A 25,850-nucleotide genomic window follows, 5' to 3' on the forward strand; every position below is an offset into this window, starting at 1 on the left:
CCCCCCAACCACAACTGAACTTCATCATGAAATCTGCATCCTAGCAAAACAAAACAAAACAAATCTTGTCGTTAACAACGACCCTGGGGTCATTTAATAGCACAAAAACAAAAACACCAGACAGAAAAACTTGAAAGCAAAATCTTGTTTCGGGTCCGTAGGGTTCTCCCACCCCAGGGAGAGAAATTACTTTTCAAAAATTGGTTTGGGGGCAGGTGTAAGGGGGGGGGCTATTTGAAGAAAAGCCGAATGAGTCCACTTTAAACAAAATCGCGTCTCTTCTTTGTCCCGAGAACGCGCTGTTGCAACGGCTCCAGGAGAGGCAGGTTCGGGCTGGGAACTCAAGCTCTTCCTATTTTATGGGCATAATTATCCACATTGTGCGGTCACTTCCTTACTGAAAACTGCGTTGCAACCAACGCATCGGTCATTATCTAAGAGCTCACGATATCCCCGCGCTGCAGAATTGCACAGCCGTGGGTACCAAGCCAAGTCGCAGCCTGTGACAGCGTGAGACACCGCCTCCACAGTGTGGCTTCTCCGGTGCTGGGGCAACATGCTGAGCGCCCCGGTTCGTGGTGACTGACCTGGAAGGGAAGGAACAAAGGACGTTTGAACTTCAGGACACAGAAATCCACAGACAGAAAAGCCTGTTGAACCCTGACGGCGTAAAGGCCTCTTAAACATGAAGCCTGGGACCTTCCGTATGGAAGCTGCATCATCCAGTGCTGGGAATCCACACCGAGGCAGTAACTGTCATTTCTGCTTTGTGAGGACAGGCCAGGAGAAAATGTGGCCCAAGAGGTGTTTGGTGAGGATTAAGATAGGAGAACGATGGGCACCCCCGTCCGCATGACTGCGCTTTCTGCAACTGCTGCTGGAGGGGGCACCTGTTGGGAAGAGAACGTTCTTTTTTTTTTTTCTTTAATGTTTATTTTTGAGACAGAGCACAAGCGGGGTAGGGGCAGAGAGAAAGGGAGACAGGGAATCTGAAGCAGGCTCCAGGCTCCGAGCTGTCAGCACAGAGCCCGATGCGGTGAGATCGTGACCTGAGCCGAAGTCGGACCTTCAACCGACTGAGCCACCCAGGCGCCCCGAGAAGAGAACTTTCTGAGACCAGCTGCGTAGAGCGGGGGAAGGCCTGGGATCAGAGCAGTACCTTCAGGCACTGACCACGGCACCCTCCATCCTTCACACGTGCATGATAAATCATGCCAACAAGAGTCGGCTGTTCCCTGAAACGGGGGCTGTCTGTAGGCAACAAGTCCAGCTTCCTACTTTGCGGCATCTGAACTTTACTCTTTGTCTCCTTACAATACCCTGCGCTAGTCCTGCCACCAGTTTCTTGCTCCTTTGTGATCCTTCCCCTTGCCCTGGCCATGTGCCAGATTTGACATTATGTTTCAACGTGCTGAAACTGGCCATCGGCTCAAGAGGATTAGTGACGCCGAGCCTGGGGAAAGAAGCGTCTTCAAGATGATGAAACGTGTGTCGTAAAGATTCACACGGACAAGGTAATTTCGGGGCGCCTGGTTGGCTCAGTCGGTTCAGCGTCTGACTCTTTGGTTTTGGCTCAGGTCATGATCTCACGGATTTGTGAGTTCAAGCCCCGAGTCAGGCTGTGCGCGGACCGCTCACAGCCTGCTCGGGATTCTCTCTCTCAAAAAATCAATAAATATATTAAAAAAAAAAAATTCCAGAAGGGTTAGCGCTAGTTCCAGATAAGCCAGAGTAAATGCCCTTCTCCTTATTCCTTGTACAAAGTTTAACTACAATCCCCGCACATGATATGTAAGACAGAGATAAAACTCTAAACGGTGGGGGAAAGAAGGTGGAGCAACCACAGACAATAAGGGACGACGGAGCCATGAGTTCCCTGGGTTGCCTTTCTGTTTCCCCTGTGTCCCGGAATAGACACTGAAGATGCCAGCAGGCCGGAAACGTAAATGGTCACACACACACACACACACACGCACACACACACACAATCCCCCCTCCTGTCAGCAGAGGCCCAGGGGAAGCTAGGACTTCTAGATTACCGCCCCCACCTGCCAGGAACCAGGTGGTGCACCCCTTCCTCCCCCAGCAGTGTCCACGGAGACCTGCTAAAATAGATGTAAATAAAATTCAGAGATTCAAATGTATCCCAAATAGGATACAATTTAAAAACCACTTGGGGCGCCTGGGTGGCGCAGTCGGTTAAGCGTCCGACTTCAGCCAGGTCACGATCTCGCGGTCTGTGAGTTCGAGCCCCGCGTCGGGCTCTGGGCTGATGGCTCAGAGCCTGGAGCCTGTTTCCGATTCTGTGTCTCCCTCTCTCTCTGCCCCTCCCCCGTTCATGCTCTGTCTCTCTCTGTCCCAAAAATAAATAAAAAACGTTGAAAAAAAAATTAAAAACAAAACAAACAAAAAAAAAACAAAAAACCACTTGTCCAGGCGCCTGGGTGGCTGAGTTAAGCGTCCACCTTCGGCTCAGGTCATGATCTCGTGGCTCATGGGTTTGAGCCCCCACTTAGGCTCTGTGCTGACAACTTGGAGCCTGCTTGGGATTCTCTCTCCCTCTCTCTCTGCCTCCCCCCTGCTCACACTTGCTCGCTTGCTCTCTCAAAATAAATAAACATGAGGGAAAAAAATACACTGCAGGGGTGCCTGGGTGGCTCAGTCACTTAAGTGTCCAACTTCGGCTCAGGTCATGATCTCATGGTTTGTGGGTTCGAACCCCAGGTCAGAGCCCACTTGGGATCCTCTGTTCCCCCCTCTCTGTATGCCCCTCCCCCACTCATGCTCTTTCTCTCTCTCTCTCTCCTCCCCCTCTCTCTCAAAAACAAGTAAACATTAAAAAAATCACTTATCGAGCCAAGAACCAGGGAAATTTCAACTTGAATGAGAAAAGGTGAGTGACAGGTGCCAACACTGAACCAACACAGACTCTGGAATTATCTGCAAATGATGTTAAGCCACTCTCATAACTATGCTTCAGTTAGCCATCAGGAACACGCTTGATACAAATTTAAAAATAGAAATTCTTGGCAGGAAAATATTTTTAAAAAAAGAACCAAATGGAAAGTTTAGAGCTGTCAAGTACAATAACCAAAATTGTAAAAGCCTACTAGATGGGGGGCACCTGGGTGGCTCAGTCGATTAAATGTCTGACTCTCGATTTTGGCTCAGGTCACGATCTCACAGTTTGTGACCAAGTTGGACTCTGTGCTGACAGCTCAGAGCCTGCTTAGGATTCTCTCCCTCTCTCTCTGCCCCTCCCCGACTCGTGCTTGCTCACACACGCACTCTGTCTCTCAACATAGACATTAAAAAAAACACTGCAGGGGCACCTGGGTGGCTCATTCGGTTGAGCGTCCGACTTCGGCTCAGGTCATGATCTCACAGCTCGTGGGTTCGAGCCCCCTGTCGGGCTCTGTGGCGACAGCCCGGAGCCCGGAGCCTGGAGCCTGCTTCAGATTCTGTGTCTCCCCCTCTGTCTGCCCCTCCCCGGCTTGTACTCTTTCTCTCTCAAAAATAAATAAACTTAAAAAAAAAACCCTGCAAATAAGATGAATTTTTTTAAAATTTTTTTTAACGTTTATTTATTTTTGAGACAGAGAGAGACAGAGCATGAACAGGGGAGGGTCAGAGAGAGGGGGAGACACAGAATCCGAAGCAGGCTCCAGGCCCCGAGCTGTCAGCGCAGAGCCCGACGCGGGGCTCAAAATCATGAACCGTGAGTTCATGACCTGAGCTGAAGTCAAACGCTCAACTGACTGAGCCACCCAGGCGCCCCGAAGATGAATTTTTTTTTAAATATTCAAGTAACTAACAGGAAGGCACAAAAAGGGAAATGGGAACAAAAAACAGGGAACAAACACTAATCAAGTTTTATAAATGGCAAATTGAAGCCCTATAATATCAATAATAACATTAAGTATCAGTGGTCTAAGTTCACAGATACACAAAAAGAGATGAGCTGCGGCGCCTGGGTGGCTCTGTCGGTTAAGTATCCAACTCTTGATTTTGGCTCGGGTCGTGATCTCACGGTTGTGAGATCGAGCCCTGAGTCAGGCTCCAAGCTGGGTGTGGAGCCTAAGACTCTCTCTGTCCCTCTCCCTCTGCCCCTCCCCAATTCTCCAGTGTGTGTGCTCTTGCTCTCTCTCTCAAAAAGAACAAAAACAAAACCAAAAAGAGACCAGTAGAATGGTTTTAAAAACATGACCCAACTATATGCTGTCTACAAGAAATTCACTTCAAATACCTTATAGGTAGGTCGAAAAGTCAAAGAATGAAAAGCATTAAGCCATACAAACATTAATTGAAAGGGGAATCGGAGGTGCGAGACCCAGACACTTGCCACAGAGGGGTCTAGTGAGCTGCTGCCATAGCCAAGTCCAAGGTCACCAAGCAGCTTACAGGTTTTCAGGTTGCAGCGGTGCTAAAAGTGGGGGATCGTTCAGGTCAAGTAAAGAACAAGTGCTTTGAAACAACAATGCCATCATTTCGGAATTTCTACAGGTGGTTCGAGGAAATTGCTACAGTTATTGAAATTGTGTGAAAACTGATGACTTGGTTGATAAATTGCTACTTTTAAAATAAATTTTGTTTGAAGTTTATTTGAAAGAGAGAGAGAGAGACACAGCGCAGGCGGGGGAGGGGCAGAGCGAGAGGGAGACTGAGAATCCCAAGCGGGCTCTGCTTGGAGCCCGATGTGGGGCTCGAACTCACGAAACCGTGAGATCCTGACCTGAGCTGAAACCAAGAGTAGGACGCTCAACTGACTGAGCCACCCAGGTGCCCCAATAAATTGCTACTTTTAAATAATAATCAGACAAACAGGAATTCGATAGTGGTGATCAATGTACAGCCTTCCGAATGTGCTGAAAGCCATTGAATCGAACACTTTCAAGGGTGAACTCTGTGGTATGTGAATTCCATCTCAATTTTTAAAAATCAGAAAAAAGGAAGAATGGTTATATTAATATCTGGTAAAATAAACCTTGGAGCAAAGAAAATTACCAGGGACAGCAAAGGACAGTATGTAATGGTAAAAGGTTGAACCCATCAACAAGATAGCAATCCTAAATGTGTATATATGCAGCAAACGACAGAACTTCAATTTTTTAAAAGCAAAACCTGAAAGAACAGAAAGGAGAAATTGACATGCTCACATCTATAGTGGGACACGTCAGTACCTCTCTCTCTAACAAGTGATACAATTCCCTAGACAGAAAATCAACAATGATATAGAGGAACGAAATAATACCATCAACCAAGCAAGACTGAATTGACATTTATGCAACATTCCACCTAATAACAATAGAAACACATTCTTTTTGAGCACGCAGGGAACATTCACCACCTAGACCATATCCTGGTTCATAAGACAAACCTGAACAAATTTCACAGAATTGAAATGATAATACAGAGTGTGTTCTCTAATGGTGAATCAAACTAAGAATCTATAGTAGAAAAAGAGCAAGAAATTTTCTAGACCCTTGGAAATTAAAGAACACACTTGTAAATAATCTGTGGAATATTAAACAACACCAATATATTGAATTAAAATGAATACACAACATATCAAAATGTGTGAGACACAGACAATGTAGTGCTGAGAAGGAAATTTATAGTATTAGATGCTTACTAGAAATGATGTAAGGTCTCAGATGGATGATCAACACCCACCTCAAAAAACAAGATGAAAATAAATACAAGAAATCAGTAAAACCGAAAACAGAAAAACATTAGAGAAAATCCATGAAACAAAGCTGGTTCTATGAAAAGATTAAAAATTAGATAAATCTTGGGGTTCCTGGGTGGCTCGGTCGGTTAAATGTCTGACTTCGGCTCAGGTCACGATCTCAAGGTTTGTGAGTTTGAGCCCTGCATCGGGCTCTCTGTTGTAGCGTGGGATCCTGTCTCCCTCTCTGTGCCCTTCCATCCCCTTTCTCTCAAAAATAAATAAACATTAAAAAATTTTTTTAACTTTTTAAAAATATTTATTTATTTTTGAGACAGAGACAGAGCATGAACAGGGGAGGGGCAGAGAGAGAGGGAGACACGGAATCCGAAGCAGGCTCCAGGCTCTGAGCTGTCAGCACAGAGCCCAAAGCGGGGCTTGAACTCACGAACGATGAGATCACGACCTGAGCCGAAGTCGGACGCTCAACCGACTGAGCCACCCAGGCGCCCCTAGATTAAAAAAAAAAATTTTTTAAGATATGTTGTGTATGTGTGTGTGTGTATTTTTTTGTGCGTGTATGTGTGTATATATAGATACACACACACACATACACACACAATGGAATATTAACCAGAAGAAATGAGATCTTGCCATACGTGACAACATGGATGGACCTAAAGGGTATTATTGCTAAGTGAGATAAGTCAGAGAAAGACAAATATTGTGTAATCTAAAAAAGTAAAGGTACAAACAAAACACATTCATATTGAGACCAAACAGGTGGTTACCAGAGGAAAGGGGGTGGGGTGGGGGAATCGGTGACATAGGTGAAGGGGACTAAGGACACTGAATTTCCAGTGATAAAATAACTAAGTCACAGGCATGCAAAGGACAGCATAGGGAATGTAGTCAATAATATTTTGTAATAACGCTGCATGGTGACAGATGGTGACTATACTTATCATGGAGATCACTTTGTAATGTATATACATGTCGACTCTTAATACTGGAACCTAAGACTTCAATTTAAAAAAAGACCTACTCTGTATGATAACAGGAAGGAGATGATTTTATTTATTTATTTATTTAATTTCAGAGAGACAGCACATGTGGGAGAGGGGCAGAGAGAGGGGGAGAGAATCGAAGCAGGCTCCGCACTTAACAGTGCAGAGCCGGATGTGGGACTCGAACCGGCAAAACCATGAGATCATGACCTGAGCTGAAACCAAGAGTTGGACGCTTAACTGACTGAGCCACCAAGGGGCCCTGAAAAGAGATAATTTGAAAAAGTTAGTGCAACTAATTTCCAGAATTATAGAGATTTCAGTACATTACTGTTTTGTGAAGCATGTGGAAAAGGGTTGTTTTAAGAAAATGTGGCCTTGAAGTGTGAAGTCTTTCCTTCATGCTCAATTCACAAATTTGCTTGCACTTTTACTTCTTTAAAAATGTTTTAAACATTTTTGAGAGACAGACTGCGAGTGGGGGAGGGGCAGAGAGAGAAGGAGACACCGAATTCGAAGCAGGATCCAGGCTGAGTTCTCAGGACAGAGCCCTACCTGGGGCTCAAACCCACAAACTGAGAGATCATGACCTGAACCGAAGTCAGGCTTGACTGAGCCACTCAGGCGCCCCCACCTTGCGCTTTTAGGAAAAGGATTGTTGGGGCGCCTGGGTGGCTCAGTTGGTTTAAGCATCCGACTTCAGCTCAGGTCGTGGGGGTTGATGCGTTTGAGTCCCCCCATGGGACTCTGCGGTCAGCACTTCAGATCCTCTGTCCCCTCTCTCTGGCCCTCCCCCGCTTGTGCGCACTCTTCTTCTCCCTGTCTTAAAAGAAATAAATAAACTTAAAAATGTATTTAAAGAAACGATTGTTTACTTACAGATTCAAAGTCATACTCCCAAGAGTTGCGTGTATTTTCCCTCAGGTGCGGCAGTTTCCCTGATTATTTAAATGAGCAGCCGGGCCCTAAACGCAGCTGGTTGGCTAGCCTCAGTGCCATCAAAGGGAACGGAGCCTCACTGCGATTGCGATTGCGTGCAGTTGGCTTGGCCCAGGCTCCCTGCCCTCCGGTAGAATAACTCAGGGAGGCACGCGCTTAGCATTTTAATCACACATCGGCCAACCTTCGAAGCTGGCATGGGGGAGGGGGGAAAATCAACTTCCTGCTGGCTTTCAAGTTTGACGACAGAACGGCCACACCAAATGAACTTGCAGCCCTGCCGCTCTCGGTGGCCTTCCTGGCCCGGCTGGAGTCAGGTACGGCCCCCCCTACCACCCCCCCCAGGGGCACGGGACAGCTCACTTCCCCCTCCCACTGCATTTGTAGATCGTCGCCCCCTCCCCTCCCCCCCCCCCCCCCCCCCCCGGCCCTTTTCCAAGTTTTTCTTCGTTTCGCCTCCGGAGGTACGCACGTGTCCCGGCCCACACAGTTGTGCCAGGTGAGGCACCCCGGCTTGATCACCCCGAAAGCTGCTTCCCAGATGCTATGAGTCGGTGCGACGACGTGGTGCTTGGGCTGGGGGGGGGGGGGGGCGCTGAGATTTCCGGGTATTCAGCAGGGCCCCGCTATCACGGGTGAATTACTTTCCAGCCCATTGTAACAGCCTTCCTCCTGGATCCCCTCCAGGGCAGATGGGCTGAGGACGGGCGTTAGGCTCCTTTTCAGCGGCCACGGGTGCTCGTGGGGTCTTCTCCCACCTTCCCAGCCCGGCCTCACCCTCTGTGGACGGCGTTCCTGACATTATCTGTCAACCCGTTTTTAAGTTTTCTTAACCCTCCTGTTTTAACCCCCAATGGGTGAAATGCGGCGCTAAGGAAAACGGAAATGACTGACAGTGTTTACGACAATAGGGCCATTAAGATTTTTTTTTTTTTTTTTTAAGGAAGATGCTTGGGGATGATGTTAAAATAATACTTGAAACCCCAGAAATGTCAAAGGGCAAGCACTCCCTCACTGTGACTCTAAAGAGAAATGTAATAGGAAACATTTAGTTTGCTAATACAACCGCACCCCCCAAATAGCTAGAAATGTACTTAAATAGCATAAACGTTATAAATTATTTCCAGACTTTCCGTCTGACAAATCAAGTGGCAGGGCGGAGGGGGGAGGGGTGTTGCCACTATATTTGCACTAGTGGGATTTAATCCTTGAAGCAACTCTCACTTAAATTGAAAACAGGGACTGAATTAAAAAAAAAAAAAAACCCACAGGGGTGCCTGGGTGGGGCAGTGGGTTAAGCATTGGACTTGGGCTCAGGTCATGATCTCACCCTTCGTGAGTTCAAGTCCGGCACTGGGCTCTGTGCTGACAGCTCGGAGCCTGGAGCCTGCTTCCGATTCTGTGTCTCCCTCTCTCTCTGCCCCTCCCCCGGCTCGTGCTCTGTCTCTCAAAAATAAACAAATGTTAAAAATTTTTATTTTCTATTTTTATTTTTAATTTTTTTAATGTTTATTTTTGAGACAGACAGAGCATGAACAGGGGAGGGGCAGAGAGAGCGGGAGACACAGAATCTGAAACAGGCTCCAAGGCTCTGAGCTGTCAGCACAGAGCCCGACGCGGGGCTCGAACTCACAGACCATGAGATCATGACCTGAGCCGAAATCAGACACTTAACTGACTGAGCCACCCAGGCGCCCCCCCAAAAATTTTTGTAAATAAAAAATAAATAAATTAAAAAAAAAAACACAAACAAAAACGCGTGCCTAGGGAGTAGGGGGAGAAACTAGGGGAGGAGCCACTTGCTGGCAGCTGTCCAGGAGCTGAACTGCCCCCCCCCGCCCCCCTCCCTGCTCACGGTGCGAGAAAAGGACTCACCTCTTCACTCCAGAATTCCAAGGAAAACCTCAACCCATGCGAGTCATTTGGTCAAGCTCCAGAGTCAGCCGGAGCCCAAATTAAATGGCCATTATACTTCCCCAATAGAACGGGATCAAATAATGGCATGTTTCTAGTTTTATTATGCCCACCCCCAGCGAAAAATGTCCCAAGTTTCTGAGCTCGCTTGAGAACAAAATGAATAAAATGTGCTCCAAACCAGTATTTATAAAACTTGGAAACCACTAAGTCTGCCTAAGTTGGCTTTTGTTTTTTCCTTTCATTGAGCTGCTCCGAGGTCTAGTTTTAATTGGCATACATAATTGCTTTTGTGAGTAAAGTTGTTCCCGACTCAAGTAAAGGAACTGAGTCAGGATCTTAGAACATTGATTTGATCGCCCACCTGCACATGTTTGTCATCTACCAAGTGGGGGGCGGCTCGGGTTAGTGTGGCTAGGAAGTGAGGGAGCTTGGATCTGTCATTCAGGCAGCCCTTTGGCCCCCACAGGGGCTACTGGTCCGTGGAGTTAGCTGCAGGTGGGGGAGGGGGTCCCTGGGGTGCCCCCCCCCCCCGATCAACTTTAGGGTTCACAGGTTAGGATGTCTAGCCAGTATACGGCGTCCGTGCCCATCTCTTCCTGTAGAGTGAGGCACCGTGTCAGCTCTACCCGGATCTAGCCCTGTCCAGAGTTCAGTGGGGGATAAAATGGCCCCATGGCCAAGAGCAGGTTCACGTTGGCACAGGGTGTTGGCGTGGGGAAACCACTCTTCCCCTGGGCCCGTAGGACTGCCGGAAATTGCCATATTTAGGAGCAGGATGTGAATTTCTCCTGAGTTCAAAACTATTTCTCTTTCCCTTTGTTGGGAAATAAAAAGAAAAGAAATGTAAAAGGAATTCAGTAGTGCTGGGAATGCTGTTATCTTTGGGAGAGTGTGCTTGTGTGGGGTTTTTTTCAGCCAACCACCTCCTTTTTAGCGAGATAGTCCCCTTTGCCATCCCTAGCTGGGGGTGGGGTGGGTGAGTGGGGGGGACAGGGCACAGAAAGACAACAAAGGGTAACCTTTTTTATTGTTTGCAGAACCTGAAAAAATGTATTATTTTCCTTTATTACATCCATGTTGGTGATATCCTTCATTAGAGCAAGAAAGGGCCATCTACTTTCATCATGCTTCTAAAATCCGTACATTTAACATATGCCAGCTCTAGGCTGTCTGAAAGGAAGTCCTATTTTTAAAACACTCTTGATTTTAGTAGTTTTGGCTTACTGTTCCCATGATCTCTCTGAAACGGTGACGAGTCCTTTCTCGTAAAGTCTGGTCTCAGCCATGGGGAGAGTGACCTCAAAAGCTCTGGGGTCTTTCTCCCTGCAGCTCACCTGATCTGTCTGGTATGTAAAAACTGCTTCAGTTGGCCTCCTCCCAAGTTCACGCTGGCACCTGCTCCCGACTTCCCTCAGTTTACCACCTTTACAAAAGAACTCACGGTCCTGAGCCCCTACCTGCTCCCTACACCTTAACAAACGTTTCTGTCATGTTCCGTTTCTGACTTTTCAGGTAGGCTGGTTCCTCTGCTTCTGGCCTGCTGGTTGCCACGACCAAATGACATTAATCACACCATGTGAATCTCTCCAAGCTGGCCTTCTAGACAATCTCATTTCCGGCCGGATTTGAGGCATCTGGCCAGCAGGGCCCAGGGACTGCCCTGCGTCCTCATGGCTCGCCCGGTGCCTTCTGGGGCTCCTTTTAGCACTGCTGTCCGAAAGAAAGGCTTAATAGAAAGGGCTTCCATTGCACGCACAAACACACGTCTGCCTCAGTGGCTGTTTCCAGAATGTCGCCCTACAGCAAAGCTCCTTGCTACTCATGTTGATTTCAGGGGAGGGCAGTCTGTTCACTCTGAACGCGGTCATCCTTGAAGTCAGACGTGGTGGTCGCCCTTCACAGCCCCTTAACCCCCTCACTGAGAAATATCCACTATCAGCATCCAGCACGATGGTCTTTAATGTGAACGAGGGCAGCTGCAGAAGCTGTCACACCCGGATGCTGGCGTGGTGCCTGCGGGGCCGGGGGCGGAGGGGGCGGGTAGGCAGGGAGCAAAGCTGAAGGGTTCCAATTCTCATGAAGACATCCCTGAGCTCTGCAACTTTTCTCCAATTGAAACTGCTTCCTGTTCGGCTCCCAAAGGGTTCTCCACTTCCCCATGTTCTTGAACTTGGGCCAGGGCTATTTCTTAGTCCTTACTGTTCTTACTCTATACCGCACCTAGGCAGAAATGTTTCTCTCAATAGAGCCAATTCCTTCAGTTCCACTACAAAGCAAGAGAATGACGAGCCAGGAGACCTCTGAGAGAGAGAGAGGGAGGGAGAGAGAGAGAGAGAGAGAGAGAAAAAGAGAGAAGTTCATTTCTTTTCTCTTTACTTTAAAAAAATGTTTAGGGGCGCCTGGGTGGCTCAGTCGGTTGGGCATCCGACTTCGGCTCAGGTCACGATCTCACGGTTTGTGAGTTCGAGCCCCGCGTCAGGTTCTGTGTGGACAGCTTGGAGCCTGGAGCCTGCTTCAGATTCTGTGTCTCCCTCTCTCTCTCTGCCCCTCCCCCACTCATGCTCTGTCTCTCTCTATCTCAGAAATAAATAAAACATTAAAAAAAATTTTTTTTTAAAGTTTATTTAGAGAGAGTGGGGAAGGGGCAGGGAGAGAGGGAGAGAGAATCCTAAGCACGCTCCACGCAGGGCTCGAACTCACAAACCACAAGACAATGGCCTGAGCCAAAATTGAAAGCCAGATACTTAACCGACTGAGCCACCCAGGTGCCTGGAGAGAGGTTCATTTCTAAGTCACTTTGTTCAGCTGGAACTCAGACCCATAAAAGACCAGTTGTGCGTTTTTCAGTTTCTGGTCTTCTCCGGGCTGTTCATGCTGCCAGCAGCCTGAGAAAAGGCATACTGAGGAATTTTAAGCCAGCTGCTTATAAATGTTTTTTAAAAGCATCGCTCGGACTATTTATATGACATTTGTATTCATGGGAAGAAAATCTCTGCCCAGACTGAAAAAAACCTCTTTGAAAACCCTCTGAATCCTTCCTCAACAACTGCAAAGGGGCATTTGTGCCCTCCCGCTGCCCCAGACAACAAAGAGGGCTCTCAGGAGCACCGAGACCGTGCACAACGGGTTAAACCTTATTTAAAATCAGCCAAATCCCCCCAGTGATAGCATCCCGAAATAGTGGAAGTTCAAAGTCAATAGGTACAACCCACTGCAACACCACCACAAGGCCAGTCCTAAGCCGGCGGTCACGTGTCTGCCTGGTTTTATATAAAGATGATCATTTTGATTTCACAGTGTACCCAGTCCTTCAGAAGGGATCACGGGAACGACACCTGTCAAATACATGTGGAGTCCAGGAGGCTAAGAAGGTGATTTCGTCGGGGCATCCTGGTCACCACAACCGGACATGTAGGCAATTATTTACGGTCTGAGAGGCGCTGTGGGATCAGAGAGAGCCCGGGCTCTGGGGGGAAGCGTTTTTCCACCCATCACACTAGCCAAGATGAAAAAATTAGGGAAAATCCACGTTGTTGAAAGTCTGGGAAACAGACACTCCCAGAAATGCTGGGAGTGAACACTAGAGCAACTTCAAAGAACTTTACCTCTCAAAATGTAAAAAGTGTGCACCCTTTGCTATGCAAGGTCACCTGTAAAGCCATCCTACTGTAGCGTTTTTCTTAGACACATACTTAACACGCACGATTACAAATGTAGCAATGAGGGGCGCCTGGGTGGCTGAGTCAGTTAAGTGTCCCAACTCTTGATTTCAGCTCAGGTCACGATCTCACAGTTCACGAGATCGAGCCCCGCGTCAGGTTCTGCGCTGACAGCACAGAGCCTGCTTGGGATTCTCTCTCTCTCTCTTTCTCTGCCTCTCTCTGTCTCCCCAAATCAATAAACATGAAAAAACGTAGCAATGTCACGTTGGGACTGGGAACTAATGAAATATGTTAAAGTACACTCCTATAATGTTTTACCAAGTTTCATTATTTTAGTTCTGTAACCTTTATTAGTTTTTAATTTATTTTTGAGAGAGAGAGCGTGCACGCAGAGGACGGGCAGAGACAGAGGTGGGGACAGCGCATCCAAAGCGGGCTCCACGCTGACAGCACGAGCCCAGTGACGGGCTGGATCTCGTGAACCAAACCGTGAGATCATGACCTGAGCCATCCAGGTGCCCCGATTCCTGTACCCTTTGTATCCTACCTCACACATTAGATTTTGTCACTGGATTAGTGGAAGCAGAGGAATCCAGTTCACGATTTTCTGAAACACTGGCACAAAAAAGGTAAGAGAACAGTGCCTTAGAAAAGATTCTTCGTAAAAGATCATCAGAAAAAACCCCTAAACAAAAGCTAAAGAATCATGACGTTTAATCTGAATAGGTAAAAACTTATTACAGCGAGCTGGTACTAAGTTTCTTGCTTAAGCCCATAAATCTTTCCCTAAACGTTACTGATCCTCTAAAGGATAAGTGCATGAAGTCAGCAGTACGTTATGACACTGCTAGCTGCTGGAACACTCCACAGAAAAACAGAAAATAATTTTGTAAGAACATAATGGCAACCATCAGCAGCCGGTATTCTCAGACTTTCAAATTCCTGAAAGCATATACAATTTTAGTCTCGAAACAGTCACATTTTTTAAAAATCCAGCTTTCAGAATGAAAAGCAACCTCCCCTCCCGTCTTTTCACCAGCACAGAGATACTGAAAGAGTTCCTAAAAATGTCCCTAAATAGCTTATGGAAAGAAAAATATGGCTTTGTATTTATTTTTGAAAACTTTTTAAATGTTTATTTTTTGAGAGAGAGTGAGCGAGTGTGCATGTGAGTGTGGGAGGGGCAGAGAGAGAGGGAGACACAGAATCCGAAGCAGGCTCCAGGCTCCGAGCTGTCCGCACAGAGCCGGACGTGGAGCTCGAACCCACGAACCACGGGATCAAGACTTAAGCCGAAGTCAGACACTTAACTGACTGAGCCACCCAGGGGCCCCGCCCTCATATTTATTAAATGCAGTCACTACTGAGACTCTCCAAAACACAGGTGACATCCGTGCCCTCGGCTGGTGGCCACGGGCTGGCGGAGAGAGAATGTACAGCAGCCGACGAATTCCCCGGGGGTGTTCTGTCCAGCGCCGGACTTCGAGGACTTGCCCAAAATAGCGATTTAGAATCTGGAACTTGTGACTTCTCTCCACCCTCTTCTTCAGAGTCACGTTCTTGATTACTCTCATCAGAGCCGTCATGTTTCTGGACTTAAGCAGATGGAAGCAAAAATGCACGATAGCATGGAAATTGGTGCAGCCACTACGGAAACCAGTATGGCAGTTCCTTGAAAAAGGTAAACCCACAACCGCCACATGATCGGGGAAGTCTACTTCTGGGTATTTCTCCAGAGGAAACAAAAACACTGACTCAAAAAGATACCTGCACCTCCGTGTTCACTGTGGCATTATTTACAATAGAGGAATGCATAAAGAAACTACGGCTTAGCTATACACGATGGAGGATTATTCAGCCACAAACCGCAAGGGAATCTCGTCATTTGCGAGAATATGGATGGCCCTTGAGAACATCATGCTTATGAAATAAGTCAGATGGAAAAAAGACAAATACTGTATGATCTTACTTATGTGGGGAATCCAAAAACAAACACACTCAGAGAGAGAGCAGGTTGGTACTTTCCAGAGCCAGGCGGGCGAAATGGGCGAAAGGGGTCAAAACGCACAAACTTCCAGATATAAAATAAGTAAGTCGTGGACATGCAGTATGGTACACTTGAAAGTTGGTAAGAGAGTAGATCTTAAAAGTTCTCATCAGAAGAAAACAAATCAACTACAAGCGGAGGCAGACGTTAACTAGACTGTGATCGCTTCACGATGTACGCAAATATTGAATCAGTAGTCGTTCACCTGAAACTAACATGGTGTCCTATGTCAATTATCTCTCAATTAGAAATGTTTTTTTTTTAATTATTTTTTTTAATTTTTTTTTAACGTTTATTTATTTTTGAGACAGAAAGAGACAGAGCATGAATGGGGGAGGGTCAGAGAGAGACGGAGACACAGAATCCGAAGCAGGCTCCAGGCTCTGAGCTGTCAGCACAGAGCCCGACGCGGGGCTCGAACTCACGGACCGCGAGATCGTGACCTGAGCCGAAGTCGGCCGCTCAACCGACTGAGCCACCCAGGCGCCCCACTCAATTAGAAATGTTTTAAGTAAATAAAAATAAGAAGACTGAACTAGACCGCAAAGGCTATGTTTGATTTCACATAAAACGTTTCTAGACAGATACCCCAAGACATGTCTGTCTTCTAGGAAACACGTGGTTGCTTCTGGGAAGTAAGACTGGCGGGTTAAGTTTTAAGCTCTTTCTCCACCGTGTGCTTATGTTATTTGTAAAATAATTTTAGATGCTAGTTTCAAGATAGAGAGCACCTGATTGCAATCCTCCGGCTGTGTTATCCTTGACAATTACCCAACCTCTCTGAGCTGGTTTCACCATCCAAAAATGGGGATACTGTGTACTTCATAAGGCTGAGGTGAAGACACACTCAGACAACACGCATTAAGCATGTAACAGTGCACAAACTAGGCACGCAATAAATGTCGCCTCCCCTCAGCTCCAAGAAGCCCTGAAAATCCTCTTGACCTCCTCTTCTTACTGGTAAGAACACTAAAGCCAAAAAAGGTTTAGGGACTTGCCCAAGGTCAGTCAAGAAGTAACCACGGAGCTCCTGGGTGGCTCAGTAGATTAATCGTCCGACTTCGGCTCAGGTCATGATCTCACGGTTTGTGAGTTTGAACCCCGTGTCAGGTTCTGTGCTGACAGCTCAGAGCCTGGAGCCTGCTTCAGATTCTGTCTCCCTCCCTCTCTGCCTCTCTCTCTCTCTCTCTCTCTGTCTCAAAAGTAAACATTAAAATTTTTTTTAAAAAGAAGAAGTAACCACGAGAGGGGTGCCTGGGTGGCTCAATCGGTTAAGCATCTGATTCTCGGTTTTGGCTGAGGTCATGATCTCACGGTTTGTGAGTTGAAGCCCCGCATCAGCTCTCTGCCCACTTTGGATCCTCTGCCACCCCCCCCACCCCGCCGACTCTCTCTCACAAAAATAAATAAACATTTAAAAAAAAGAGGTAACCAGAAGGGCCAGGTTCAAAATCCTGGGTTCCTGCACCTTAACACAAAAACGGATTTCATATGTGCCAAGAAATGACTTGGTTACTACCTTATGGCCACACCTCACTTCGCAGGAGCAGCCTCCTCCCCTGCCTCACCTGCCACACTTGACTGAGTCTGGATTTTTCCTAAACACCAAATCCACCATCAACTGAGGGGGTCCTGCTTGGGAAGGCAGCCCCACCCACAGGGGAGCTCGGAGAATGTCTTGATCAGAGGCAGCACTAACCTCACAAGGGGACATTAAGGATTTGGATGTGGACGGGTTTTAAAAACCTGTTTCACCTTTCAGTGCCTGGGTGGCTCAGTTGGTTACGCATCCAACGTGGGCCGGGGTCATGATCTCATCGTTCTTGAGTTGGAGCCCCACACTGGGCTCTCTGCTACCGGTGCAGGAGCCTGCTTTGGATGCTCTGACTTCCTGTCTTCCCCTCCCTAGCGTGTGCTCTCTCTCTCCATCTCCCTCTCTCTCAAAAAAAAAAAAAAAAAATTTAAAAAAATGCTTTGTTGGGGATTTGGTGGTGGCTGGTCATTTCTTTTTCTGTCTGGATAGTGTCCTTAGAAAGCTTTCTGATCGTTGGGTTATTAGTTTACAGCACGCTTACCTCCTTTTCTAAATTCATTCAAAGGGCCCATCTATATCTTGTCAAGAACAAAGACCAGGGTGTCTTTTTTTTAATTTATTTTGAGAGAGAGAGAGAGTGTGTGTGCATGGGAAGGGGTAGAGAGAGAGGGAGAGAGAGAATCCCAAGCAGGCTCCACACTGGCAGCCCAATGAGGACTCGAACTCGGAACGGTGAGATCATGACCCCAGCCAAAACCAAGAGTTGGACGCTTAACTGACTGAGCCACCCAGGCACCCTAAGACCAAGGCCGCTTAAATGCCTACAGGAATGACATCTTGGGGCTTCCCAAGGGCAGAAATCAAAGGGAGACACGCTGAAAAGGACAGGACAGCACATGGGTCTGTTTGGAATAGCACCGGATCGCGGGCACAATGATGGATTATTAAGAAGCTAGAGACAACAAAGCATTCGAAGGAATGGGAGAGAGTGATAAATGGGGCCATGAATAATTGAAGATGTTTTTCCCTTTCCATATTAACACCCTCCAGCTTCTTGGAACCTCAGAGCTCCAAGTGCCTTTACTTAAATTGCTGTGGCCCACAGTTCTCTGCTCATCAACAGCCCTTCAGTCTCTATCTGGATCTTGTTCCAGGGGCAAGAGCACCGCCTGGGCGATGACCCATGACCAGTCCAGGTCCCACCGTGGTTCTCAACTTTGGCCGCACAGTACAATCCCCTGGGGAGCTTTTAAAACACCCCAGTGCCTCGGGGCCCCTGGGTGGCTCAGTCGGTTGGGCATCTGACTTTGCCTCAAGTTGCGATCTCATGGTTTGTGAGTTTGAACCCCTCATTGGACTCCGTGCTGCGGGCTCGGAGCCTGGAGCCTGCTTCAGATTCTGTGTCTCCCCCTCTCTCTGCCCCTCCCCAACTCGCGATCTGTGTCTTTCTGTCTCAACTATAAATAAATATTAAAAAAATAAGTAAAACATTCCAGTGCCTGGACCCCACCCCACACCCGTAAAATCAGAATATCTAGGAGTGGAGTTCAGGTACTAGCATTTGAAAATCAACCAATCAATCAAGCTCCTCAGGTGAATGTACTGTTGGGGGGGGGGGGGCGCTGAGAATCTCGGGTCTAAGCCGATCACAAGGAGCCCCCTCCTTTTCCCCAATTAATGGGCTAGAGCCGGTCACGTGACCAAGTGCTAGCCAGTGAGAGGTCAAAGGAAGTCGGCTGGGGGTGGGGGTTCTGGGAAGGCTTTATAACCAGATTGAAGGAGAGACAGGCGAGGGAAAACTCCTCCACCCCTTCCTTACCCGCTAACCAGCTTCCTTCCTGCATTTTAACAACGCTGCAGCGTCCTTGTGTGAGGAAGTGATGCTCGTTGCCGAGGCTATGATCTTGTAGCCTTATCCTTGGGAGGATAAGCTGGTAAGTGAAAGCCAAGAAGGTGGAAAAGATGGAATAGTCCTTGGGGACTCGGGTTGATGGCGCTCTGGTCCCCACCCAGCCTGGAAAAAAAGTGCACTCCCTCCCTCCCTGCCAGATCCTGGCTGTACGGAATGGACCATCCAGAAGGTACTCGGGTGAACTGACGCGGAGCACCCTTCCCCCTTCACTGCTGAGCTTAGGGGTGTCACCAGCTAGACCCCAATGCCTGACTTTTACTGCCACCTGCATGTACTCACTGACCTTTGTTCCACATTTTCCCTTAAACTCTTCTTTCCAGCTTCTCTCTTAGGCAAATGGGAACCAAAACCACCCTGACCAGTTTGAGCCTAACCCCTCCCCACTCGCACCTGTGGACCCCGGAGCGACCTCTAAAATGACCTACAACTATCAGTACCTCGTTGTAATATAAAGTCTCCGCCCAAGGAGGAGCATAAGCCTCATTGACATAACATACAGGGCGTGGATACGCATGTTTCCTTAAGGCGCATGCGAAGCCGCGCACGGCGACACCCCCCCCCCCCAACCAGGCTCCCCCATCTAAATATTCGTCCTGACCCTTGGGGAGTCATGGCTTTGGAAGTTATTCCCGTGCTCTCCTTACTTGATGCAAATAAAGTTTCCCTTGTGCAACAACTCCACCCGGTGTGTTTGCGACTCAGCAAGGAGCAAACCCCCCTTGGTTCTTGGTCGGGTCACAGGGCACGCGATGATGTCCCATGTGAAGGACAGCCAGGGGGAAGGTGAATAGGTGCCGTGGGCAGCCCGGGGACGTTTTATGGATTTGTCCAGTGGCTGGAACTCACTAACAATAAAGCTAATTGTGTCTCCCACTCCAGCCTGGCTGGGGTGCCAAAGGTACCGCCAGGGGAAGCCAAGGGGCCCAGAGAAGGAGAGATTCTGAGCTCTGGGGTCTAACACCAAGGCTACCCCACCCTCCCCAGCCCTGGTGTGACTTTGGGCAGGTCACCTGGCTTCTCTGAGTCCTGGATTCGTCATCTTTAAAACTGATGATAGGGGCGCCTGGGTGGCTCAGTCGGTTAAGCAGCCGACTTCGGCTCAGGTCATGATCTCACGGTCCGTGAGTTCGAGCCCCATGTCAGGCTCTGTGCTGACAGCTCAGAGCCTGGAGCCTGTTTCAGATTCTGTGTCTCCCTCTCCCTGACCCTCCCCTGTTCATGCTCTGTCTCTCTCTGTCTCAAAAATAAATAAACGTTAAAAAAAAAAAAAAACTGATGACAGACCAAAGTAATGGCACGTGCACAATGCTTAGCTCGATGCATGGCATGTGAGGATCCATCCCCTTCCCTAGAGCAGGGCATGACAGGTTTTTGGAAAGTCCTGGCCAGCGACGTTACCTTTCTAGGAACCAGGAATACATGCATTTTAACAAATCCACTGTTTCGTTGGGGGTGACATGGTAGCGGCCGAAAATTTCAGCAGAAGTGTGGGAAGGAGGGCTCAGTCACTAACGTGCGGAAGAGCCTAAAGCTTGCTCCCAAATGTCCCTGCAAAGGGAGCCTCGTTGGCCTTCCAAACAGCAGCACCAGCGTCTGCTCCATAATCACTGTTACCAACACGGATTCTAACTTCCTAGAGAATGAAGATTATACACTCTGTCCTCCTCTCTGTTCTCTTTCTTACCTTGGCCCAGCCAGAGCTGAATAACTGATAGTAAAAATGAAAACCATAAAGGTTTCTGGGAGATAGTTCTTTTTTAAAGTTTATTTATTTTGAGAGAGAGAGAAAGAGAGCATGTGAGCCAGGAAGGGACAGGGAGAGAAAGCAAGAGAGAGAAAGAGAATCCCAAGCAGGCCCTGAGCTGTCAGCACAGAGCCCAATGTGGGGCTCGAACCCACAAACTGTGCGATCATAACCTGAGCCATCACTTAAAAGACTGAGCCACCCAGGCACCCCCCCCCCCTTTCTTAAAGTCATAAAATGCTGCAGAATTCGTCCTGGAGAGGCTTTCTTCCCTCAGGCCTGAGAGAGAGGGTGAGGGGCTGGTTCATTACCTACATCTGCAAAAACAGGATTAGCAGATGAAAGGATGTTTTTGTTAAGACGTGACAAGTCACACTGTGCCTTACCTTCCTCTGCTCTGGAAATCAGGAAAGAACACAGACTTCCTAGCAATTACAGAAACTGACCCAGAAAACCACTTGATTGCTGGGAGCAAACTCGCTCTGCAACCCTGGTCTATTAAAGAACAACAAAATCCATCTTTATTAACATCTTCCACTTTGTCCTCAGAGCTTCATCCCAGGGGAATACTGAATTACACCATAAAATAATGAATGGAAACTTAAGTCACTTCCGCCCTCGAGGCTTGGCTTTTCCTCCTCCTCCGGACTGCACAGCGCAGAAGGCTGCACCCTCCCAAGGCACAGAGTTGCACTCAGTTTGGGGAAACACGTTCCCATGCCACTAACTAGACCCCTAAGGTCAGCATCATGCAGAACAAACTCTTCCCTCAGCCCAACCATGTACGGACACTGAACACATTTTGAGGTCATTTATGGCCCATCTTAGCGTCTTACGACACATGCTTTATAGAGAAAGAACAAAAAATCGAGGGTGGGGGCTGTCTTTTCACAGCCAAAGGTGCTACTGTCCCTCTAAAGGTTCCATCTCTCAAAGGGATGCGGCAGAATGCGGGAAGCCCGGCGCTAAGGTCTTGTGGGCACTAGAGGAAGCTGACCAGGCAGCTTTTGTGACCTGATGTGAATGGGATGTGGTCAAATATCCTGCAAACGCCAGCCTTTGGGGGGCGGGGGGAAGGAAAATGCTACAGGAGCCAGAAGAAAGCAGAGTCCATTCTCTGCGACCATATCAGACCCTGAGACACACACACGTGCAAAAACCGTTTCAAGAGAGGCCTTTGTGCACCTGTATGCTTGGTAACTTAGAAGGAAAGCCCTGGAGCTGAGCATGAGAGAGAGACAGAGAATAAGTATGAAACAGATTAGGGGTAGGGAGGAGAGGAGCCCATTAACTGTGCACCAAACCCCGCTTTGGGCTTTCTCCGTGTTGCCAAGTTTCCCCACAGGACAGAGCGGTGTCAAGGTTAAAAACAACAACAACAACAACAACAAAACAGCTTCAAATAGTCCCCGAAATCCGATACTTTTCATGTCAATTTCCAGTCTCAAGTTCCATTATGACTGTTTCAAATCTTTGCTCTCTTCAGACCTCTTCCCTCCTCTCCCTCTCTTCCCCCTCCCTCTCCTCGCCCCATGCTCAACAGGTGACCGACCTTACCTCCTACTTCATAGAGGGGACCTATGTTCCGCCTCAGCCAAACTTAACCCCCTCCCTCTCGTCGCAGGGCCCTCCTCGGAGGGGGCAAGTGGCTAAGCTGGAGATCCCGAGACTCTTCCAAATTCTACCAGCAGCGCTTTCCCACCCGCTCGAATCTATTCAGACACGGTGAGATCTGGGATGGCACCCACCCCCACTTCCCCCCCCCCCCACCCCCCGCAGGCTGGTCTGAGCTCCCCAGAGGCCCTTCCCTAGCCCGAACCTTACCCGGATCCGTCCCGGGGGCGCACGACGGGGGGCTACGTGGCGCCGTCGGCCTCGGTCTCCAGCGGCTTCTCCTCATCCACAGGCGGCTCCAGGTCGTCGTCCTCTCCGCTGCGAGGATAGGCCAGCAGACGCATGGCTGGAGCGCAGGCCGCCTCCACCTGGCGCACCTGCTCTCGGCTCAGGCGCTCCCTCCAGGCGTGCACGGCCTCGCGGGCATCGCGCGCCGACAGGTGGAAGGGTCTGTCTGCGCCGTAGGCCGCGCCCCGCGTCATGTTGAGCGCGAAGGCTTCGAGGGCGGCGAGCGCGCGCAGCCCGGAGAAGCGCAGCAGGCGGCGCAGCTGGGTGCGCGGCTGCCGCACCAGGTCCTCGTAGCGCAGCCTCAGGTAGCGGCGCCGCAGCCAGGCGGGCGCTCCGCGCGCGAACAAGAGATCGCGCAGCCAGGCTTCGCAGATGACCTCGAGCGCGCCGGTCAGGAAGAAGTCGGCGCGCGGTGCGGCGGGCAGGGCGCGGGACTGGCCCCCTGGCCGAGCGCCCACGCCGTGCGCCAGCAGCACGCGGTGGAAGCGGTCGCCCCGCTGGCGGGTGCGCAGCACCTGGATGCTCTCGCGCAGCAGCCCCTGCCTGGACTTGAGGCGCGAGTTGTGCACGGCCCGTGGATCACGGAAAAGCTGCACCACCTTCAGGTTGAGGCCGGGGTCACGCAACAGAGGCACCAGCACACCCAGGTCGAGGAGGCGCACGTCCTTGATGACCACCACCGGATACTTGCGGCACTCGGCCTCCAGGGCGCGTAGAGCCACGGGCGGGCAGCTGCGCTCGCAGGCGGCATCTTCGACGAGGCCGACCTCGGCGCGGGCACGGGGCGCGCCGGGGCAAAGCGGCGGCGAGCAGATGACCTTGTTGGTCCGCCAGCGGAAGAGGGCGGCCGTGGTGAGATTGGCCGCGCCCGGGGCGCGCGCGGCGGGGTCCCCGGGCGGCGAATACAGCCGCAGCACCGAGAAGTCGCAGCGGAAGAGGGAGCGCAGCATGTCGCGCAGCGCGCCCTGCAGGCTCTCGGCGTCGCCCGGATACAGCGCCTGCCATAGATGCCACATGGGCTCGTACAAGTAGAAAACGTCCGGGTGCTGGTTAAAGAGCTCGCCCAAGAACGACGAGCCGGTGCGCCAGGTGGCATGCACGTAGATGTGCTGCTTCTCGCGAGACACCGCCTCCGCGACATCGCCGCTGAGGTTGCCCGGGGACGGGGGGGACGGGCCCGCGCCCCCCGAGGCAGCCGGCCGCCCCTCGGCGCCCTGCTCGCGCTCGTCCGCCGCCGCCGCCTCCAAGCTCCACACTCCCAGGCTGTGCTGCAGGCCCGGGCAGTGCCCCGCGCCCTTGTCGCCGTCGCGGCCGCCGTCCAGTACGGAGGGGACGAGCAGCAGCACCAGCGTGTAGAGCACCAACAGCAGCGCAAACTTGCAGTACTCCCGGCGCCGCCGCCGCCGGCCCTTCATCGTTCACCGAGCCCCCCACCCTGCGAGCGGGTGGGGCGCCCGTCCTCTCCCCTTCCTCACAAATCCCGTCCCGAGCCCGCTCCTCCGGCCTCTTCGGGGCCCTCTGCGCCGGGAGGAGCGGAGCCACCCGCGCCCTGCATCCACAAGGGGAAACTTGGGAGGCGATGGTGCTGGTGTCGGCGCCCCTGCCCTCTCTCGGCTCAGCCGCTGGAGAGCCGCCTATTGGCTGGTTTGGCAGCCGCCCGCCCCGCCTTCGACCTCGCAGCTTCTCCCCGCCTCCTCACCCGCCCGGGATCGCCCAGGGCTCTGCCAGATCTGGGCGGGGTTGCTGCGGGGTGGGGACGGTGGTTGGGGAGCACCGAGCCAGACCCCACCTTTCCCCAACTCCTCCGTAGTGAAGTCAAGTCTTCAGGAATCGACTTCAGGCAAGGGAGGGGCTCGTGTGTACAGAATGTACCCAGTGACGGGACGTGGACCCCACCCGGAGAACTCCACCGACTCTTCTGTTTTATGTCCCCCGCCTGGTCGTCTCTGTCGTAGGCAGACTCGCCCCACACTATTTAGAGCGGGGCTCCTGGTCACTATCCACATCCAGCGTCCCCGTCGGCACCCGGGGTAGGTGTTCCTGAGTTCTGGATGGGAACACTTCTCCGCTAAGATAAAGATACGCAATTGCACGCTGCATGGTGGACCGGAGGAATCGGAGGCTGCGTATTCACCTAGCGCAATTAATTGGTCAGGAGGAGCCTTTGTGAAGTGTTGTGATCCTTAGGGTTTTGCCCGCTGAGGGCTATGCACCTTTTCAGACACCAAAGATCAGTTTTTCTCATTTGTAAAATGCAGATGATTTTTAGCACCCCCGTACGTCCTCATCTTGTGAGATTGGGGGGGGGGGGGTGGGCACCTGTTACCGCTGCATAACCTAGCCCGTTCTGACACGTGAGCGAAAGACATTTACAGAACTAGAGTGGTAGGATGGTGGACTGTCTCGGGAGATCAGTGTTTAAAAGGACCCATAAGCAGGGATATGTACTCAAGGATGGATGAAAACGTGACAGGAAGTCCGAGAAGCAGATTGAAGTTCCTGAAATCTAAAAGAGAACTAAAAAGGATAATTTTGCTCTGTTTCAGCAGGATAGTGAACACCCCTTGGAGGAAGCTGTTGTAAGGTTAATGGAAGATAGAAAGCAAATCTGCTCACCTCCACCTGAGGAAGGTGTTCCAATTGGAAAAGTAAGAACATCGCCAGAGATCTCTGGTCTTTTTCATCACAGAAACTATTCCACCTCTGAAATCGTTAGCTGAAGCATCCTGCTGTCTGCCCACACTTTGCCTCTCCCTAGCCATTCGTTCAAATCCTCTCTGTTCCCCAGCCTCATTGACCACTGCGTCCACTTTGGTCTCAGTTTTTCGTATTCGGCAAAGAGACCCCAGACCATTGTTTTAATAACGCTTCTGCCAATAACCTAAACTCCCTGACCTTCTGGCTTTTCATTACTCATTTGGCAACAGCTCCCCACCCCCACCCCGCCCCGTTTAAACCCTGCCTTGGGCTTTCTCTGTGCCTGCAAACACTGTTGCAAGAAGTTTCCCCACAGGGCAGATCAGTCATAATAGTCAACCTGAAGTGGTCCCTGAAATCCTACACTTTCCACGTCAATTCCCAGTCTTGGATTCCATTATGACTATTCAAACCTGGTCTGCTCACCTCAGACCTCTGATATCCCTCTTTGCACCCTCTCCCCTGTTGTCAACAAATGAACTTCCCTCCTACTACATAGAGAAAATGAAACTATTAGACAGTCTCTCACTTTCCACTATAGAGCCATATATCCACTTACCTCTGTCCCCATCTTCTCTTTGGTGGCAGGGATATTATTTTCCAATATTAAAGTATAACTTTTTCCTTCCCTATATTTTTACTTTTCCCTCCTCTCCTCTTTTAAGCAACTGGATGGCTCCCTGCTCACCTGAAGGGTGGGATGTGGCTGGGCAAAATGCAAAAAGTCTCTGGTATTTTTTTCCAAAAGCCTAAACTCCAGGCGCGGAGGGTGTGGTCGGTTTTTAAAATAGCCACAAATTTTTCCCCTCCTCTCACTGCGC

General features: G+C 49.8%; 1 protein-coding gene across 4 annotated transcripts; it reads right to left on the reverse strand.

The window, feature by feature from the left end:
* Window positions 1–65: 65 nt before the first annotated feature.
* On the reverse strand, window positions 66–23,971 carry CHST7 (carbohydrate sulfotransferase 7). 4 transcript variants are annotated; one of them, XM_081793205.1, is made up of 2 exons: window positions 22,255–23,970; window positions 66–587 (listed from the first exon to the last, which is right to left on the reverse strand). In XM_081793205.1, the coding sequence occupies exon 1, from the start codon at window positions 23,745–23,747 to the stop codon at window positions 22,287–22,289; it is 1,461 nt and encodes a 486-aa protein (XP_081649331.1). In that variant the 5' UTR covers window positions 23,748–23,970; the 3' UTR covers window positions 66–587; window positions 22,255–22,286. The 4 variants fall into 4 exon arrangements, with proteins under 4 accessions (XP_081649331.1, XP_081649333.1, XP_081649334.1 ...); XM_081793207.1 differs by lacking the exon at window positions 66–587 and adding an exon at window positions 11,053–11,831; XM_081793208.1 differs by lacking the exon at window positions 66–587 and adding an exon at window positions 13,012–14,783 and having other exon boundaries at window positions 22,255–23,971.
* Window positions 23,972–25,850: the final 1,879 nt, after the last annotated feature.

Source organism: Panthera onca, chromosome X (assembly GCF_046562875.1).
Source record: "Panthera onca isolate mPanOnc1 chromosome X, mPanOnc1 haplotype 2, whole genome shotgun sequence".
Taxonomy (NCBI): Eukaryota; Metazoa; Chordata; class Mammalia; order Carnivora; family Felidae; genus Panthera; species Panthera onca.